This window comes from Clupea harengus, chromosome 4 (genome assembly GCF_900700415.2).
Source record: "Clupea harengus chromosome 4, Ch_v2.0.2, whole genome shotgun sequence".
Classification (NCBI taxonomy): Eukaryota; Metazoa; Chordata; class Actinopteri; order Clupeiformes; family Clupeidae; genus Clupea; species Clupea harengus.
In genome coordinates, this window is record NC_045155.1 from 14,182,358 (window position 1) to 14,202,767 (window position 20,410).

The 20,410-nt window shown below is 43.5% G+C and overlaps 2 protein-coding genes across 3 annotated transcripts; one reads left to right on the forward strand and one right to left on the reverse strand.

The window, feature by feature from the left end:
- The first annotated feature begins 5,021 nt into the window (after nt 1-5,021).
- On the forward strand, nt 5,022-13,198 carry vwa1 (von Willebrand factor A domain containing 1). The gene is made up of 6 exons (XM_012826201.3): nt 5,022-5,481; nt 8,770-9,327; nt 10,102-10,428; nt 10,630-10,905; nt 11,084-11,362; nt 11,694-13,198. The coding sequence occupies exons 1-6, from the start codon at nt 5,394-5,396 to the stop codon at nt 11,720-11,722; spliced, it is 1,557 nt and encodes a 518-aa protein (XP_012681655.1). The 5' UTR covers nt 5,022-5,393; the 3' UTR covers nt 11,723-13,198.
- Nucleotides 13,199-13,673: 475 nt separating this feature from the next.
- On the reverse strand, nt 13,674-19,168 carry otud3 (OTU deubiquitinase 3). 2 transcript variants are annotated; one of them, XM_031566344.2, is made up of 9 exons: nt 19,061-19,149; nt 16,770-16,779; nt 16,318-16,637; nt 16,067-16,215; nt 15,851-15,963; nt 15,601-15,723; nt 15,205-15,334; nt 14,892-15,088; nt 13,674-14,498 (listed from the first exon to the last, which is right to left on the reverse strand). In XM_031566344.2, exons 3-9 carry the CDS (start codon nt 16,521-16,523, stop codon nt 14,334-14,336), a joined length of 1,083 nt encoding a protein of 360 aa, XP_031422204.1. In that variant the 5' UTR covers nt 16,524-16,637; nt 16,770-16,779; nt 19,061-19,149; the 3' UTR covers nt 13,674-14,333. The 2 variants fall into 2 exon arrangements, with proteins under 2 accessions (XP_031422204.1, XP_012681656.1); XM_012826202.3 differs by lacking the exon at nt 16,770-16,779 and having other exon boundaries at nt 19,061-19,168.
- Between the last annotated feature and the right edge of the window lie 1,242 nt (nt 19,169-20,410).

Genomic DNA, 20,410 nt, shown 5'->3' on the forward strand with positions numbered 1-20,410 from the left:
GGAAGCTGTGCTGATGCAGGAGCGCAGGGGGTCAGAAGAAAGCAGGAAGACTGCGGGTATCTCAGAGGTAACAAATGTGCACACACCCCACCGGCAGGAAAAACCCCTTGGACTTCCCAACTATTTATAGTTTAACGTTCCTTGTTTATGTATATCGCTTTGGCCCATGAAGTGTGTGTGTGGGGGGGGGACAAAGTGTTTATCCCTTTATATGAACTGAGATTTTGGGTTGAGTTACCACATAAACACATACCCATACACATACATGAGCCACCGATCCACGGCAGCAGAAAACCCTCAAATCTGCTCTCACACCTCGCTTTAGTGTCATCTAATCTCTCATGACCTTTTCATGTTTCTCTTAATCTGCACTAAACCTTCAAATGAGATTGACCTTCAGTTGTTTTTGCTCATCACCCTCTCCTTTTTAAGCCAAACAAAACAGCAGTTGGAATGCATTCCCATTACCATCCTTAAACCAATAAAATCGCTTGTGATAAACAAACACAGCTAAACAAACAATCCGACAAGAAATCCCCAGAAGCAAATTTTTATTAAAGACTCAGGCTGTTCTTCATCTCTTTAAACCAAAATGATGATATCTATTTGCCTGTCAAAGAAATGTGCTCAGTAAACAAACTTGATGACCACACTTTTAAATATTAGCATGAATGTTTGCCAGGTTTTGCAATGTTTTACTTCATGTCCATTTTCAATTTGTGTAACATGGCTTTCCAGAAATTATTTTTGTCATTCCCTACATGGTTTTCCATTATGCCAGGGCAAAACGTAATTGGGCAAGGCTATTCCCTGAGGTCCCTTCACCATTCCTCCCTACCCTCGCATGCCCATGAGCAAGCACAGCCAATTTGGAGCCAAAGGCCCTGAAAAGTGCTTAAATTAAATCAATTTATAACAATGGTGATTTAAAAACTGATATAACAGAGGTTTCATGCATGCAATCAACTCCTGTCATGGAGTTTGCAAAAATATCTTCCAAACTAAATCAGATTAAGTTAGTGTGCAACAATCTGAAAGTGTTTTGTTATGGAGCTAATTGCACATTGTGGGCTCCATCTATAGCCGCCTTTTTTAAATGTTTTATGTACGTGACAGAGGAAGTATGCCTACACTGAACTTCTCATCCTCCAACAGATGTATTTTTTATATCTACCAAACGTGTTCATCGCAACGCAATGAGATCACAAACCAAAGCGTAAAACAGAGCAAAAGAAAAGAAAATCCATTACACACACCACAGTACATCTCACATTATACATGCTTTCATCAGCTGCAACACACACATACACCCACACACACACTCCCTCTCTCTTCTGCACTTAAAGTTTTTCCAGGTGCAGAATGCAGAACGAAGACCAACTGATTTATTACTTCTCAGTCTTCTCAGTTTATTACTTCTCTTCTCAGTGTGTTTACATGATGGTATAATTCGAATCTTTGCTTAGTCGGACTATGCTTTCTTTCGAGGGTAGGTGCTATTATCCCAATGTACATGGCAGTGAATAAATCGAATCATTGGCCGAAAGCATGTCATATCCGATACGATAGGTGGCGCTGTTTATTATTTATATTATTATTTATATTATTATTTATTACAACTAGTGGTGATACAGCCCTTTCCGCTTGACCTCTTCACCACTACTAATAACAACAACAGTTGATTGAGCATGAATCGCGTCTGTTCATCGGTCCAGAAATGCGTGTTGCCTCTTGGGTTGTTTGTTTGTTTGTTTGTTTGTTTCTGCCAGGCCGATGTGTTTATAAGTTACATTATTCAAAGGTGAAAGATAAAAGGCGAGAGAAACGCATGCACATTCACACACACACACGCGCGCAAATAATGGGTTACAGCCAAAACGCATTGCCCTTCTGCCAGTTGCATCAAATTGTTTAAGTACTTCTTCGCTGTCGATTTCCAAATCTGTGTGAATATTCATAAGAGCAAGTCCAGTCAGTCTTTTGTCAGTCATCGTACTTCGTAAGATATGTCTTAAGACGCCCCATTGTACTGAATGACCGCTCAGCAGACGCTGTGGAAACGGGCAAATGTGCCGAACTTTCCAGGGCTTGATAAAGCTCACTGCATTTGGGCTGTAGGTCATTTAGCTGTTTCCAGCTCTATATCTGCATCGTCAACGCTGGGCATTAGTTGTCCGTACTCCGATTTTATAGTTTCCCCATCGTAATAAATATGCATTCATGATATTTTTCTATGACCGAGTTTGACAGGTATTGGTCAGGTAATAGTCGAGTGACAGCTGATTTCACAAGCATTAACTTTAAACCAGAATATTATAACGTGTCGGCATAGTCGCCCCGTAATGCCGTGCAGCGGGCGCATACTGTTATACTTTATGTTATGCATGACGTTCCCTAGGCTATATGTTCCTTACCGTTCTAATTACATGTCGTTGTTCTGTGTTGGGACAGAGCTTATACAGGTGGGTGACGGTAGCACAGTCTGTTCGTGGGCATAAAGCCCGTGCCATTGTGACAGTGTGTTGTGTTTAATAAAAAGCCATAACAAATATACCACGCTTCCGTGATTTGTTACAATATAATGGTCTTGCTTCTATAATGTATAAACACGTAGGTTACAGGGTGGGTGTGGCAGAGAGAGAGAGGGAGAGCGATGATGCACACGGATATATCAGATTTAGCGACCGGAGCAAAGTTTTGTTGCTGTAACGTTGAACTCTTTGCAATCAATAAATACAGTACTTAATAGGCTAATTGATACAATATCTCCTCGTTTGAGTGTGGTTGTTTGAGTGCAATGGGAGTGTATGATCGTTATTGTCTATAAAGCAGTGTTTCTCAAACTTTTTCAGACCAAGGACCACTTAGCCAATAAAAATTCGCGGACCATTTAACTAAATATCCCCGGAACAACATGCCTCCTACCCAAGACCTGGCGCCAGACAATTGTTAGCGCACACATGATTTTCGCGGGCTCTCCTTTTGTACGTACCAGTAGGCTAGTTATAGATATGACAATGCGCAAGGCAAAGCATCTGGAACCCTGCTCCATGTCGCAATAATGTCGTAGAAATGTCGCAATAATTTACTTGTGGCCGTCGCGGACCACACTTCATCATATTTGATAGAATGAAGAACAAATTAGTTGTGAATACTATCACCGAGTTTGAAAGGTATTTGGTCAGGTAACAGCCCTTTAACAGCTGATTTGCTTTCTGATTTGACAGTACTGCTGTGTGTTTTAAGCAAATAAAATGTGGACTGTTTACAAGCGGGCACCTGCTATCGTTGATTATACAGTAAATACGTTGTGAAATGAAACAAAAACACATCACAGTTAAAGATGTATTAGTATTGATTGATTCACATCGATATGAATGGATGACATGACTAACAAGTGGTGGGAAATTAATATGAAAGTATTTGTTCGGTGAATTAGCGCGCTCTGTCCAAACAGTCGCAGTCAACGTTTTTGTCAACACTGGCACCACATAAGTATCGTAATTTGAACGTCCTTATGCGTTTTTAAGGAGGGGTTGTAAAGGTACTCATATCTTCGGACCTCTTCTGTTATGTTTGTTCATAGTCAACAAGAATAAGCTTGTGAGACAGTCTGCAGGATATTCATAAATAAACGTGTCATTAGTATGAACAGCTGAGACAACGTATCGTCTCTTTCGTCTTCCGGGTCACGACCTGGCAGGGAGGGAGGGAGGATGGCGGCGGGATCTCAAGCATGCGCAAAGACGCAAAGTCCAGTTCCTTATCCAATTCACCGTTACATGCCGCAATAGTCGAACTATCAACTGGATCGGATCGAGTTATCCAGGGGTGTTAGTCCGACTATGTGCGGTCCGACTACGATCCGACTAAGGTGCTTACATGAAACGGATAATGCGATTTCAGTCCGACTAAGGCAGTTATTCGAATCCATGTAACCACGGTCAGTGGCCGTCTCAGGAGGCAGAGCTGTCGTGTGCAATGATCTGCACATATGATGTCAGTCACAGAACCGTCTGATGGGGTCTACGTGTCAGCACAAGTTAGCCCTGTGAGGCAGACTGCCACAACAGTCCCCCTCAGACACTGTAATACCTGGTGAATAATCTACCCTAATGAATTTCATGCAGTGTGCACCTGGAAAGAGAAAGGCAGAAACCGAACTCAGATTTGTTTTCACCCCATCAGTAATGGTAAAGACAACATGAATATGAATGACAATAATACAGGGGAATGGTTCATGCAGTATTGCCCAACAGTGGCTGAATTGTATACAATAAATGTAGTATTACTCATGGTGGCCTCTGTCTGTGTTTGCTAACTAGGTGTGTGGTCGGTTCTTGCTCAGCTCCCAACAACAATAGGTGCTGTGCTGACTCAGCAGTGCCAGAGACATTTAAGGATCTCTCATCACTTTTTTGTCCTGTGTGTACATGATGGTATGGATTAAGAACTTTCCCCAATGTTCAATCAATTTTAGTCCTGTCATCTTTTAAGTTAGGAACTCTTGTTCAGAACAGAAATTATTTCAGTTTAATAGATTAATTCACTCTTTAAGACCCTCCAAATGTATTATTTACACCTCCTAAGAATATAGGCTGCACTATTTTTAGTCAAAGAAGACACATGCACAGATCCTATTCATAGTCAGATGATTACACCAAGTCTACAGACCGAGAGATCATTTCTGTGAACCAAGTGCACATACAATTTATGTTCTTCAGTCAGTCGCAATAATCATTAGTCTGTCACGTTAACGACAGGGATGCCTCCTTTTAATTGGACCAGATGGTTCCAGATGTCCTGTAACGACGTATGCACATTTGAGGTGATCAACTTTGGACGATAGCCGAAATTCTGTCTTACGGTAAAGTTTGCCTCATGTTTCTATCTATAAAGTGCATATGAAATAAGATAATGACAACGACCAACAACCTGGCACATGTCCATACTGGCGACGCCTGGCCACTGCCCTTTCTATACCAAGACGAGAGAGGAGGGAGTGAGCAAGAGAGAGAGCGAGAGAGAGAGAGGGAGGGAGGGAAGGCATGGGGTGCGTTCAGTAGCTAGGGAGCGCATGAGAAGTTCTGTTGTTCGTTTGATTCAAAGCGTAGGAGGGAACTAGGACAATCAGCCCCAAACTTCAGAGAAGATTTATTTTATGATAAAAAATATCGGCTATCGGCAAAACACGAGTCTGGATCTCAAGGAGTCCATAAGAACGTAAAGACTGGACTTCACAGCCTTCATCCCTGAAATTTCTGTAATGGTTTTAAAATGCTCATTGTGTGACGGGGAATACACAACTATGCTTTGAGCAGGAGCGACGATTCAGGCAATGACAATTTTGTCCTAGAGAGCTCTGTGGAAAATATTCTACGTCCCTGAAACAAATGGCAATGGGTTTTCGGTTTATACTCACGCTGTACTTTGTCAGCGTGTTCTTGTGTAGGACTAACGCCCAAACGGTACCTGATACAGGTGAGTCGCCTCAGGTCGGGAAGGAGGGAAGCGTGGGGGAGGGTTTAGTATTGGTAAGATGCAAAATGCATCGATGTGATTTATTCTAGACGTTCCATTCATGTAAATTTGGTCAAGATAAAAAAAGCAATTATTTATTTGATTTGATTGTTCAGATTTGTGTTAAGACTTTATTCAAAGACAACAGAGGAATAAAGGCTAATACAGTTTTGAAGTCAATAAAAAGGAGTTGAGTAAAGCCTCATCCAAATTATGTTTAACTTGTAAACATCTTTAAATATGATTTCTGTAAATAGTTTGGGTCTTGCTGATTGGGTACCTGTGTAATTTAACTATGTTGACATGAGATGTGAAAAAAAGTGAAAAATAATCCTAAAATATGCCATGGTGCTTCTGAAACGGGTATGTTGTGTGCCAAAAATGTACACATACTTGGTGTAGGCAAAGCAGGGCACTTTAAATATTTTGTATTTGGTGTGTGGTCTCTTATATATATTTATGATTTATAAGTGCTGGACACATATACAGTATAGGCACTTCAAAAACCTATGTGCAGGTGTGTACATATTTGTGTATGTCACACACACACACACACACTTTCAGAGAGAGAGAGAGAGAGAGAGAGAGAGAGAGAGAGAGAGAGAATTACTGAGAACAACACTGAGGCACATGGAGTGTGACTGTCCTACTTTGTAAAATCTCTGGCAGACAGCCTGTCACACAGTACATAGTTGCGCCTTAAGGCTCCTCTCCAAACTTGTGAAAGTGTACAGTTCTCTGTCTCTCATTTATCATTATCTCATTATCTTTCTTGGATCTGATCCAGACAAGCAACTATAGATCTACTCCCTGCTGCATGAGCTAATAACTGTGAGCCGTGTCAAGCTCTTGAGAATGTATACGCAAAGTTCAGTAATACCTGAAGGGCCACTCTACATGACTAGCTGTAGATCACAGCCCCCAGGGTACAAAGTTCATCCAGGCAGAGAGGCGTTTGAAAGGTTAAGGACAGAAAGTATGTGTAACTGGGTTTTTGCTTTGCAAACAAAAGGTTATGAAGGCCATAAAATAGGATAATATTTCTCAGGGATCCGGTTGCCTGCACAAAATCAAACGAAACAGTCCGATGAAGGTAGATAACTCGACTATCAAGAAAGTCTTAAAATGTGGACCCAGCAAGCCACAACACAGGGTCATTAAAGTAAGGTGTTTGCTTTTTAAAGTTCCTCTGGAGTTCATGTTACATTCTTTTCTACTGACTGAAAACCGCATGAATGGAAAGATTGCTGAATTGTATTTCTTTCATGCCCTGCAACAATGGTAATACGTGCTGATTGTCATTAGGGTATTATACATCTAATTTAACTTGAATCACAGTATGCTTATGGATAATTGGGCCATAAACAAAATGGTGGCTAATCGAATCCAAATAATCTTCTTTGAATTTTGTATGCATCTTGTGAACCAAAATCCAAAACCAGATCAAAGTAATTAAGTTGGTAAATAACAGGCCTACAATTACTAACACATTCCCATTGAAACATCTGAAAACACTTGAAGAAAGGCGGTGTCATGTGCTTCTTCAGTTCTAAATGCAGTACAGTGTGAGGCAAACTGATCAATGGAGGTGTTTGGAAACAGACTAAAATAAGGCATTGCCATGGGTCACTAGGAAATGCCCACTCTGCACAGAATACCCTGGCATTTGGCCAGGTTTTACATAACCCCAGCCACCAACTCGCTCTTTCACTCTGTCTCATTCTACCCCTCTATATCTTTTGTTTTATGTCTGTGTTACTACTGGAATCGCAACTGGACTAGTAAAAGCATTCCACCTCTTCTTGCAATGAACTGCCAAAAGTCACCTCCCTGCTCTCGCTCTCTCTGTCTCGCTCTCTCTCTCTCTCGCTCCCTCTTCACTGCTCTTTCCTTCCCCCTCCTCCACACACCATTAATATCCAGTAGTCCCTGCCGTTCCTCCACTCCTAATCCCTTTCACCATCTGTTTGTGTTTATTTTCACCTCTAATGTAGAGGTCGACTCCTGCCAGCAAAGCCATAAGTCTGACGAAACTCACTACTGACTTTCCACTATCTTTATAAATATTTGACTTAATCTTTCACCCTTCTCAGTGCACCCTCTAAATCTAACACTTTCCGCATCGTTCTTTTTGGTGTCTGTCAGCCCGCCTCTGTTTCTCACTCATTTCCCTCTTTTATTGCTGCTGCTTTCCTTCTCATAGCCCCTGGTTTTTCCCTCCTCTGCCGCCCACCCCATAAAAGTTTAATGATTTTGTGACAGTTTTGTTCCAAGGAGGTAGAGGGTGAGAGTGAAGGAATCTGGCTGCTCTAGGGAGCCTATGTGCATCGGATTCTGGTGTTTGTGGAAATGTGTGTGTGTGTGTGTGTGTGTGTGTGTGTGTGTGTGTGTGTGTGTGTGTGTGTGTGTGTGTGAGTGTGAGTGTGTGTGTGTGTGTGAGTGTGAGTGTGAGTGTGAGTGTGTGTGTGTGTGTGTGTGTGTGTGTGTGTGTGTGTGTGTGTGTGTGTGTGTGCGTGCGCCGTGTGTGTGTGTGTGTGTGCGTGCGCCATGTGTGTGTGGAAGGGAGGAGGACACTGGAAAATAAGGAGGGAGGGAGAGCAGGCCTGAAGAAGCTGGAGAATATTCAGAATAGAAGCATCAGAGTTATATCCAATTTTTTTGTATTTTCCCCCAATGTGCAGAGTGCGTTTTTGGATGTTTAGTCTTGTTCATATGTTTTTTACACAGTGCAAGCCATGTTTATATTATACACAACATTCCTGTCGGTTAATGATCCCATGCCTGGAATTACACATAAAGTGCAAACCACCTTTAAAAGACTCACAACTTTCCTAACAATAATTTACCATGATGAAGAGGCCATTCTTGCCCTACTTGTTAAATGCAGTGTGCTTGTTGTGGGCAGGCACCACATTCTGTCATCACTTCCCATCATTATCTCTCCTCTCCACACATGTCTCTCAACACCCACTCCTCTCCTCTGTCTGCACCCTCAGTGGATCATACTTAAAAGATTCAATGAAAATATTATTGCAGTCTTATAACCTACATACTATCCACATTGTACTCTAGCTTTTTTGTTTCATTGAAACTTTAATGCTGTTTTACTATTTTTTAGTTGTTCAGTGCTTTTCTTGTTGTTCATACAATCAACAGATTATCCAATTCAATGGACAGTTACCCTCCATTAGTGTGCAACTGGTTACTTAACTTTGGTCTCTTTGTTCTTCTATTCGCCTCCTTCTGTAGTGCTGAACTGTTGCGAGGGAGATGTCTTGGTCTTGCTGGATGCGTCTGGAAGCATTGCATCCTATGAGTTTTCCCACATGGTGAGTTTCCTGGCCGAGCTGCTGCAGCCCTTCTCCCTGGGCCCGGATGAGGTGCGGTTTTCGCTGCTGCTTGTTGGCACCGAGCCTCGCCTGGAGTTCGGCTTCGAGACCCACCGTACTCAGCAGGCCCTGCAGGCGGCCCTTCGCCAGATCAAGCAGCTCCGCGGAGACACCAACACGGAGAAGGCTCTGGAGATGGCCCGTGACAGAGTGCTGCCGCCAGGGGTGCCGGGCGGGACCAGGCCCAACCTGCCCAGGGTTCTGCTGTGGCTGACGGACGGCGTGGACCCGGGTCCGGTGAGGGAGCCGATGAAGGAGCTGCGCGATGAGGGTGTGAAAGTGCTCGTGGTCTCCACGGGGCACGGGAACTTCCAGGTGCTACGTCAGGTGGTGTCCCCGCCTGTGGAAGACCACCTGTACTTTGTGGACATCGAAGACATTAGCATCATCACTGAGGACGTGAGGAATGCCATCATCGGTAAGTACCTAAGCCTGCGGCCCTGCAGTGGGGTGAGGGGTAGAAGTGTACAGAGAAAGCCTATGATGTGTTTCTATGCTGTTCCTGTTCTGCAAGGCCACACTGAACTGAGTCTTTGAAAAGTAGGCCACTGTGCTCCTCCGCTGTGACACTAACGCTTGGAGACAGCGAGACACGGAGACACAGACACGGAGACGCAAGGGGAGGCAAGGACAGAGTACGGCCCTGAAATTAGAGAAAGCAGGGGGTTACTAATATAGAAATTATTCAATCAGCCCCTCTACCTTCGCATAAGCCCCCTCTCTCAACCCACCCAACCCTGCCCCCCAGTGTGCCAGACTGGTGTATTTATAGAGAGCATTTCTCCTTCTGGAGATTGGATAACAACCAAGCTCGCACACATAAACACTTTCAAAGACCTGTGTCCTATGTGCTGGGCAACATGCATAGTAAATTGTGTACATGCACAATTATTTTTAGTCGAAAGGTATATGTGGCACTGACCTCCTAGCAATGGCCAGAGCTACTTATTCAGTGACAGTGAAACCCCTCAAGAGACGGTAATTCATCACTAAAGCATCCTCTGACAGTCTTGTCTATTTTGAGATGGGGCTCATGGCATGGTGTTCTGAGTGCACTGCGGTCCTTGTGTCTGGCTAAATTTCCTCTCTCTCTCTCTCTCTCTCTCTCTCTTGGTCTCTCTATCTCTCTCTCTCAATCTCTTCTGCTATCCCTCGCTTTCTTTCCGCCTGTTTGTGGCCACCCCCGTCTCAGAGATAATTAGGGCAGAGCGGCTGCAGGTGCGAGATGTGTCCTCCCGCAGCGCCAGTCTGCACTGGAGGCCCGTTCTGGCAGGCTCGGGCTACTATGACATCACGTTTGGCCCCATTCCATCTGGAGCAGAGACCAGCCCCGGCGGAGGCCCCGGCACAAGCCCCGGAACCAGCCCCGGCCACTACCAGCGGATCACCCGGCCCGGGGACGCCACCAACGCCCAGCTCACGGGCCTCAGGCCAGGGACCAAGTACAAGGTCACCCTGAGACCGGAATCCAACCTGAACATCCTCAAGACACTCACCACCGACTTCACCACTCAGCCAGGTGAGAGGAGTGGGAAAAGAAGCATGTGTAGAGAAACAGAAAAAGGAACAGGGAATACTCAGAGACAGGAAATACGTAATAGTGTATAATTTCACAGCATGTGGAATGTATTATTAGGCCATCATGTTCTCTCTCTTTTCCTCTCCCTCCCAGTCTTATCTCACGCTCGCACCTCATTAATATAGTTCTTTCTCTGTGCAGAGGTGCTGAGCCCATCTGTGGTGACGGTCTCGGAGTCCACGGCGAACAGCGTGCGGGTGAGCTGGGGCCCTGTGCAGCCTGACTCCGTGCAGAGCGTCCAGGTGGAGTACTCCGCCCTGCCCACGGGCAAGCTGCAGATAGCAAAAGTCAACAAGCAGCAGAACTCCACGGTGCTCAGGAACCTGCAGCCGGACACACAGTACCTGGTGACCGTGAGCGCGAAGCACGCGTCCGGCAGCGAGAGAGCCATGTCCGTCAAAGTCTGCACGCAGGAAGGTACACAGGAGGAGTGCTTGGGCTACATGACCTACAGTAGCATGAGAAATATGGGTTGGGAGGCAAAATTCTTAAGCCGAAATGGGTTTAACCTCCACCACGCCTTCATTTTATTTTTGTTTGCTTCCCTCTCTTTGCTCTCTCTCTCCCTTTCTGTCATGCACTCTCTCTCTCGTAGTGTTGCCAGCCCTTGCGGATTTGCAGCTCACCACAGTGGGAAGTGACTCTGTCCAGGTCCGATGGAAGGGGGCGGAGGATGGGCTGCGCGGCTACTGGGTCACATGGGAGGGAGATCAAAGCCGGCCGAGTCAGGCGGGGGCCGGCTCCTCCCTGTACTTGCCGCCCACCTCCCTGTCCACCACACTCAAAAACATGCCGCCCAGTGCCCGCGTCTGCGTGTCACCGGTCTACCGCACTGCCAGGGGAGAGGGTCTGTGCTGTTCCGCCCACTTCAAAGGTTAGTGTGATTCTTGCCCTACTTGTTAAATGCAGTGTGCTTGTTGTAGGCAGGCACCATATTCTGGTTCATCAAGGCACTGACATTTTGGGCTTGAAAGTACAAATTAGGAAGTAAATACTAGTGTGCTCATTATACAAGCAATCATATGAGAAATTGATAAATGGAAGCGCTATGAGTTTTGTTGGTCAGCTCAAAGTGCATCAAAGTCTGCACAACAAAAACAAGCACTGTGTACATAGCTAAAGACATGGAAAATAATAAAAAGGAAAAATGAAATCATACACATGATTGGTGTTTATTTTTCTAACATGTATGCTCTTGTGTGCAGATGCTTTGACCTGGGGCTACAAGTCATAGCCCATGTGCCCCTTGCAGAAGCTAGCCAATGAGCATCTTCAAATGGATGGGAGGATAGAGTGGGAGAAGGGAGACCAGACCTCTGAAATCACTGGAGCACTTATCACCAATAGACAGGAGGCCCCTCTGTCTTTTACTCACCCGCACACATGCCTACACGCACGCCTGCACCCACACACGCACACAGACACACGTTTACAATCTGCACTCGGTTGCCTTTGACTGAAAACAGACCCTGAAACCTCAGAACTACCACTGGCATTTACTTTGCGTCACTTCAAACACTCACTAATAGCACTACTGAAAGGTTCCGACTTTAGTAGCTACAGGTGCTCTTCGATTTCCTTTACGAAGGGGAAGGGGAATGTAAAAGAAAATGAAGTCTTACAGAATAGATTGCCCAGAGCCTTTGGATAATGTGGTCACAGTTTACTCCCACTTCACTGTTACACACTTTGTAAAGGGAACAATGAGAAAAACCACGGGCATCATGATTATAACCTCATGTTAACATGGGAGAAGTGTAGCTTTTTATGAAGGGATAAAAAAAGCAGGGGCTGCACATTTCTCCATCCCCGTGGCTTTTCTGCTCGCCAAAACCTCAGCAGTTAGTGGAATATCAGGGATGGACAGTTGGTTGCCCTATTTTGAAAAACAGCTTGCAGATGTTCTTCGTCCAAAGATGTTACAGATGTTGTTGTGTAGTAGAGGGCTCGTTCCATAGTCACCCAGTCAGGAGCTGAGAGCTAAATCAGTAGTTACTCATTCAGGCAGTTTTGTGTATATAAAAAGCCACTGATTTTTTCCCCTTGTGATTATACAAGTATGGCCTAGCACGTTTTTCAGCAGAACCACAGGAAGCACTTTCTCATGTGTTTACAAAGCTCTACTGCCTCCCTGTGGATTTTGCCATGATGTACTTGTTTTACGCCTTTTAAGAGCTAATAACTATAGATGCACATGCACATACACATACGTACTACTGCTATATTAGACTGCCAGAAAATATGAAGATATCTGTATTGTAGGTTTATACCAGTTTCTGTACCCGCAAGAGAACATCTTCTGCAAAATGCTTCCAAATGTCTGTTTTGGAGAAATTGTCTTTGAATAGTCCAGTCCAGAATAGTGGCAACTGGGAACATCGCTACTGGGGAATATATGATTGCCCACTGGGGACAGGTCACCAGTGAAGATGGGCTTTTATTCATTGTAGGGCTGGCATATTCTTTTTGACACACTGTTATGCATTATTGTCCTAATGCCCAGATATTCTTCTTTTTGCTGGTGCTAATCTAATGTCAAAGCTATGTTTAATACATAAATCATGTAACATCTCTAGGTCTATAAAAAAAAACAGTGTTTTTTCCAAAGCAGGTGCTCTCATCAAAGCAGTTCCACCTTTTGACTTTATACTTGACTGATTGTAGCCTTTCTAGTGTGTTTAAATTGCTTACATTAAAGAATATAAATGTGTGACATGGGCCAGTGTGCAATTTACTGTAAATGACAGTGATTAAAGAAAGTAGTTGTGCTTTGTTCACTCTGTATTTAACCTAAAGATTACTCATATCTCATTTTGAGAAGCTTAATTTGACTGACCTAGTATGGAGACAGAAAAGCAACCTTTGTTCTCGAATTATATGTGCAGTTAGTAACTACAGCAGTTCTTGTTTACTTCCACAAGACAAACAAAATAAAGCGTCTAGATTTGTTAACACAGCCGAATGTTGAAACTTTAACCATAGATTACGGAACCCAGGAGAGCCCGAGACATTCCTTTTACCTTTTCTCTTCACGATAGCTGTTATGTCGTAAATCCAGCTTAGCTAAGGAATGCAAAAAGATATTATATATATATATATATTTATATATATATTGCCTACAGCAGCTTTCAACGCCCACCTCAGTATGCACATCATGTCAGATTCATTAAGATACCGATTCAGTATTGCCAACATTCTCATTTATTGTCAGATTGCACTTCATTCCAAAGAAGAGATGAGGATTGCTCATTTGAAGAGTCCAAACAGAAGAAAAAGCCTTGAAGTTTGAGCTAGTTTAACCAGAAGCACTTGCATGTCCGCAGGAGCATGTGATGATTAAGTCATGCCATGGCTATAGCTTAACTGGTATACACTGAGATCATTCCCATCTGAAACCACCATTAAGCAAACACATTCCTTAAATTCCCTTTCAGTTCTTAAATTCTTGCAGACGCTTTGGCTGAAACCAGGCAGAGTAAACTCTGATTGGAGAAAGAGGGAAAAAGAGATTGGATTTAAAAAAAAAAAAAAAAAAAAAGCTTACTGTATGCAGTTGACTAGCCAGGCTGTGGCTCCACAAAGCAGTGAGGCCAGGCAGAAACACTCAAATACCAAAATAATTTGCAACATTCTCACACGCTCACACACACTTGCACACACTTGCATACATGATCTCGTTCAAGAACACCTGAGAGAAGCAGCGGCTGGTCACTCCTCAATCCAAACACACGTGCAATGGTCTTCTTTTGCTTCGTCTTTATGGGTTCCATATAGAAAAAAAGAACTGGTCTCAGAGCAGCTGTTTTCACACTCATGAGTGTACTTGCTACCATTCACCAATTGGCTTAGATGCTAAGAGTGTTAAGGGCGGGCACCAAAGTGACCTGCTCGGGTAAGTTCTGATTTTGGTCATGAGGCCCTGTGCTCTGTTGGACCTTCTGCCGATGCCGCTCTTCCTGCCTCTTCTTCTTCTCCAAGCGCTGCTGCTCCTTCCTCTGTTTGTTAGAGACCTAGGGGAAGAGGGTGAAAGTGGAAACTATTACGTCCAGTTTAATGTTCTCACCATTCAGTCATATTTTCTCATGGTTGGATAGAAAAAAAACACACACACAACTTAGACAATGAATAGTGGTTTTCTGTGACTTTCACAGTTTTTTCTAGTCTTAATTTATTTTTTGGGGATTATTTTCACTGTTAATTCTTTGTACATGAGGTTTTTTTTTTTATCCTTTTGAAGAGCCACATTCATCAGCAACATTGTTTACTGAACTCCACTAAACAGGACATATCCATTAACATGAATCACAAAAAAAACAGAGGCGCAGTTCCTGTAATACTGTTACACTCCTTCTGTCAAGTGCATACACGTAGTTTCAGAACACGTTCACATCTCAGAATGATACCTTGGCTTTCTGCACAGTGCTGCCTTCTGATGGTGCCGTCTTGTCACTGCTCTCGGTGGCCATGCAGCGACATTCAGGGTGGTGTGCCTCTGTCCCCGAATCACAGTGGGCGTGGCAGCTTTGGTTGCTGAGGTCGGGCTCCAGCCACTCGGCGTGGCACGGCTGCGTGGCGGCACTTGAAGGACACAGATTCTCTCCTGTGATGGGAATGACATGCGAGTTAAGAAGGGTGGGGAGGGTTGAGAGAAGGGGGCCGCCCCAAGGGCATGCCGAGGCGCGTTAAGGGGCGAGACTGACAGGCTGATTGACTGACCGTTGGCACTGGCGCTCCTGAGAGAGCTGAGGATCACGTCCTCGTCCTCGGAGGGGGAGGATGGCGGGCCCGTGTGCATCTCTAGCTGGCCGTCTCCAAACTCGTGCTGCCTCCGGGACTTATTCAGGTTCTGCCATTTCAGAGCCAGTGGGAATTTAGGTCAACAAATGGGAGATGTGGACAGATACGACAGTTCCAGGAAAGTGTATTTTAAAATCAGCTTAAGTGCAGCACAATACATGATGACACCCATTTCTGATATTTCATGGGGTTTAGCATACATATTTATTTATTGGATTCTGTGATGTAAATGCATATTACATGACAAAAAAAGTGAGAATGCAAAAGGTAAATAAATAAAAAACAAATGGAGAAGGACATTCAATGGCTACAAACCTCAATACGTAGATGAGATGGGCTTTCAGAGTTGTCACCAATGTGTCTCACACTGTCATAATGGTCTCCATAACGATAAGCAATGTGAAGTTCCCGACAAAGCTGCTTCTCAGACCCATTTATCTGAATGAAAAAGCAATATCGTATTTATATATACATAAATGTTACATGGACAAAAATTATGAATATCAAATAAATTAATCTGTCAAATGAATCGGTCACAGAAAAAAGGAGGAAAACTGATGTTCACCTCCCACAATGGAGCATTCAACTGATGAATCACGACCTTAACCTGCTGGTTGCGAGCAAAGGACACTATTGCGTCGTTCCCTGCAAACATCCCCGGCTGGGAGAGATTTGACACTATAATACATAAAAAAAAACTAGTCATCATTTTGAGCTTTGTTATGTCCTTTGAATTACATTTTTTCCACTACACTCCTTCACAATGTTCCTGTAATCTCACAGTGTTGTGTGAAGGGCACTTCATCCTCCAAAAAAGGCTCAAAGTCGTGCCGGTGGTCACTAATGTACTGAACGGTCTCCTGGCGCAGACGCAGGTGACTTCGCGAGTGTCCCTCCAGTTGGTCCCCGAGCGCACGGAACAAGCAGTTCCTAGGGGGGGGATGGGGAGATTGACAGATTAGCAAATTAGCAGCCCAACAAACACAGGCAAAGGTCAACCGTGGCACCAAAGGTGCAATCCTTGGACCTTACCCGTCCCCAGGGACCTCTCTCAGCTTCAGGCCAAGAGCTTGGAGCTGGTTGGAGAAACTGACAAACTCCTCGCCCTCATCCGCCCCCGGTGGGCGATTCTTCCTGTCTTTGGCCAGAGCCCGGCGGGCCGCGCGCTCATCGCGCTTCCTCTCCAAGTCATACTTCCTGTTTCCTCGCACCGGCTTGGCAGACTGCTTCCTAGACATGGTGGTGCTCTCTCAGCCAATTGCAATTACTTGGAAATTATTTATATACTCTGGGGCAACCAGTAGATGGAGAATATCACTCTATATCAATCAAATGATGATGTATATGGCAACCTAGAGAAGAGAAAAGAAGGGTAGTGGGAGTCAATGAATTACAGGGCCCATACAAATGCAAAGCAAAAATGTACACCACAACACCATTCACAAAATGCGCTAAAAGTGAAATGTAAAAACATATTATCATACCTTAAGTATCCTGATGTATTTTGTTAAAATGTCATGACATGTGTAAGAAAAAACAAAACTATCACAGAAATGCTATTAGGCAGGTACAATTTATCTATGCTATGTACCGTGCATTCTGAAAGTATTCAGACGCCATCAGTTTTTCGGCATTTTGTTAAGTCGCAGGCTCATGCTAAAATGGTTTCCATTAATTTTTCCTCATTTCCTTCCTTTTAAAACTGAAATATCACATTCACATAGGCCTAAGTATTCAGACCCTTTACTCAGTAGACTCAGTTGAAGCACCTTTGGCAGCAATTACAGCCTTCTTGGGTATGACGCCCCAAGATTTGCACACCTGGATTTATTTATTTTTTTTGCCATTCTTCTCTGCAGATCCTCTGTCAGGTTGGATGGGGGACCGTCAGTGGACAGCCATTTTCAAGTCTCTCCAGAGATTTGCTATCAGGTTCAAATCAGGGCTCCTGTTGGGCCACGCAGGGACATTAACAGAGTTATCCCTAAGCCACTCCTGCATTCTTTGGCTGTGTGCTTACGGTCATGATCCTGTTGGAAGGTGAACCTTCGGCCCAGTCTGAGGTCCTTAGCACTCTGGACCAGGTTTTCATTTAGGATATCTCCGTGGTTTGCTCCGTTCAGCTTTCCCTCAACCCTGACCAGTCGCCCAGTCCCTGCCACTGAAAAACTCCCCCACAGCATGATGCTGCCACCAACATGCTTAACCATTGGGATGGTATTGGGCAGGTTAGGAGCAGCGCCTCGTTTCCTCCAGACATGACACTTATTGAGGTCAAACAGTTCAGCCTTGGTTTCATCAGATCAGAGAATCTTGTTCTTTGGCAAACTCAAAGCTGGCTTTCCTGTGTCGTTCACTGAGGAGGGGCTTCTGTCTGGTCACTCTGCCATAAAGCCCACTCGGTGGAGTTTCTTCCTTTCTTCCTTCTGGAAGTTTCTTCCATCTCCACACAGGATCTCTGGAGCTCAGCCAGAGTAACCTTCAGGTTCTTGTCACCTTGGAAGAGGTTATTTCCTGGTTATTTCAAACTTCTTCCATTTAGGAATTAGGAGGCCACTGTGCGCTTGGGAACCTTCAATGCAGCATAACATTTTGTAGCCTTCCCCAGATCTGTGCCCCGACACAATGCCGTCTCTGAGCTCTGTAGGTAGTTCATTCAACCTGGTGAATTTTGCTCTGATATGCATTGTCAGCTTTAAGACCTTATATAGACAGGTGTGTGCCTTTCCAAATCATGGCCAATCAATTTAATTTACAACAAGTGGACTCCAATTAAGGTGTAGAAGCGTCTCATGATCGAGAGAAATGAGAGACACCTGAGCTAAATTTCAAGTACCATAGCAAAGGGTCTAAACGTCAATGTGATCAGTTTTTCCTTTTTAATACATTTTCAAAAAAATCTAAAATTCTGTTTTCGCTCTGTCATTATGGGGTATTTAGTGTTGCTTGATGAGGGGGGAGGGAATAATTTAAATATTTTTAGAATAAGGCTGCAACATAACGAAAAGCAAAATGCAAAAAAAAAAAAAACTGAAAGGGTCTAAATAACATTACTTTCTTGAATGCACTGTACTAACTGACAGGTTGAGATGCTTCTTTGTGGAACATTTGTAATTCGAGTTATAGTCTATCAGATGAAGATTGTTGACCGAATAGTGACTATCTAGGTTGTGCAAATTCCATACCATGTAGCATATTAAACACCGTTCCGAATCCCGTTTTAAACTTGTCACTGGTCCGGTTTAATAACAATGTTACTATCATAATCTGTATATTCTCCTACATATGTGGTCTGACAACATATTGTGCAACTGAGTTATTAATTAGCATATAAACGTGCATAGAACATAGTAAACATCTCTTAGTTTGCCTACCAGCTGTTGTAATACGTCACACAAACCCGTCTATCAAACTTCTTTCTGCATGCTAACAACAGGCCTAGCAGCGATTAAATTACTACATGAACATATCCATTTTCCTGTGTCCTCAATATGGACATGCATCTGCTGTTCATGAAAAACATATTTCAAAGCTGTTAAGACATTCCATTATCGCTGACATGTTTCAGCGATGCGTGACATTATGAGCTACCAAATAACGATAGCCTTCTTGCTACATTACTAGCAACATCGCTAGCTAGCTAGCTTGGTTGGCTGTTTGAAACTCAAGTAATGCAAATAAAAGCCTATAATTCACATTGTTTATCTACTTTGGAATAGACATGATGTTTATAGGTTGTAGCTAACTAAAGTACTACAATGTAATCAAAACTTACATTCTCCGACGAAAGCGAAGCCCCAAACAGCCATGACGCAAAGTTCCAACTTGAAAACGAAAATGCCTACCTTATTAACTAGCTAGCTTGTTTTTAGCCACATACCAGAACTTCCGGTATGATTACGGTGGCCTCGTTAGTACAATTTGTATTAAAATACAATTGTCCCATTTCTCTCGTTGAATAGACGGACAGCTCTTCAGGGAAAACAATTGAGAAATAAAACATAGCCTACCATGCAATAGGCTACACACTTGAATCACACATTTGTAATCGTCTGGGCCTATTATAATAATAATAATAATAATAACAGTAATAATGGTAATAATAATAATATTTTTTCATTTAGTTGCAGTCTACACTGTATGCGTCTTTTTAAACAAAAAAAATATAGTTTTATTTGCTACCACATACAATGTTTGGACATCTTTGATGGAATAGAACAACCAAGTAACACACAGGCCTAAGAACTCTGGGAAAATAATTCAAGGTATGCATAGAGAGTTTAACAGGTAATTTGTCAATCTGACTTCTGTCTGAAATCTGTGTTTGTGTATGAGGTGGGAGGGGAGAAGTATTAGTCGAAGTAAGAAATATGCCCTGGTTCTCATCTTTCCAGACTATTCATCTAGTTTTTCCTCTCACCAGTGTGAATCGCCTCTGCCCATCTTAGCCCCGAGTTCCTCTTGACACAGAACAGTTGGAGGGACATCTTATGTGGGAGGTGTGTGTGGGTTGAAAGTGCGCACAGCACTTTGCTTCGGGTGGTTTTAGGACGATTCACTGATGAAAGCAGAAACCAAAAAATGTCAGAGCATGAAAATTCTTGGTGGGAAAATTAAGTCAGGGGACCTCAGTAGCAGGTGCTCTCCAGGGTCCTGAAAAGGGATTGAAGGTCATTTGGATTATATAGACATTCGATATAGACATATAGACATTCGAACCATGGCCAAAAACTCATGAGCGGTATAGTCACTATATCATAACGTATTTTCGGTGGTTGAAATGTTTTTGTGCACCAATTTATTTCCACCCACGTCAATGCACCTGAGTTTAGGTTGCTTAGACTATACATTGTCAGGGATACTTTATCTTTTCAAAGGCTAAACTGTACATTTTACAGGATACTCTGACCCTGAAGAGCTTGACTTTCACTTTAAATTGGGGAACTTGCATCAGCAGTTCGAAAGGTGTTTGGTTAGCAATATATGTCATGGCAGTTGTCATTTTTGTCTCTTTCATTTCTTAAAATGTAATATACCGAACATATTTCCCAGTAGAATGCTGATATACACTGTGGTTATTTAACACAGTGCTGTTTTGGACCTATAGAAAATGAGCTGGGCGCTG

Excerpts from the sequence above, each read along its gene's own strand:
- vwa1 (XM_012826201.3), top strand. The coding sequence starts at position 5,394 with ATGGCAATGGGTTTTCGGTTTATACTCACGCTGTACTTTGTCAGCGTG. Across the intron at positions 9,328-10,101 it reads CGTGAGGAATGCCATCATCG|AGATAATTAGGGCAGAGCGG; the intron begins GTAAGTACCTAA and ends CCCCCGTCTCAG. Across the intron at positions 10,429-10,629 it reads CGACTTCACCACTCAGCCAG|AGGTGCTGAGCCCATCTGTG; the intron begins GTGAGAGGAGTG and ends TTCTCTGTGCAG.
- otud3 (XM_012826202.3), bottom strand. The coding sequence starts at position 16,523 with ATGTCTAGGAAGCAGTCTGCCAAGCCGGTGCGAGGAAACAGGAAGTAT. Across the intron at positions 16,216-16,317 it reads AGAGAGGTCCCTGGGGACGG|GAACTGCTTGTTCCGTGCGC; the intron begins GTAAGGTCCAAG and ends TCCCCCCCCTAG. Across the intron at positions 15,724-15,850 it reads TGAATGCTCCATTGTGGGAG|ATAAATGGGTCTGAGAAGCA; the intron begins GTGAACATCAGT and ends TTTTTCATTCAG.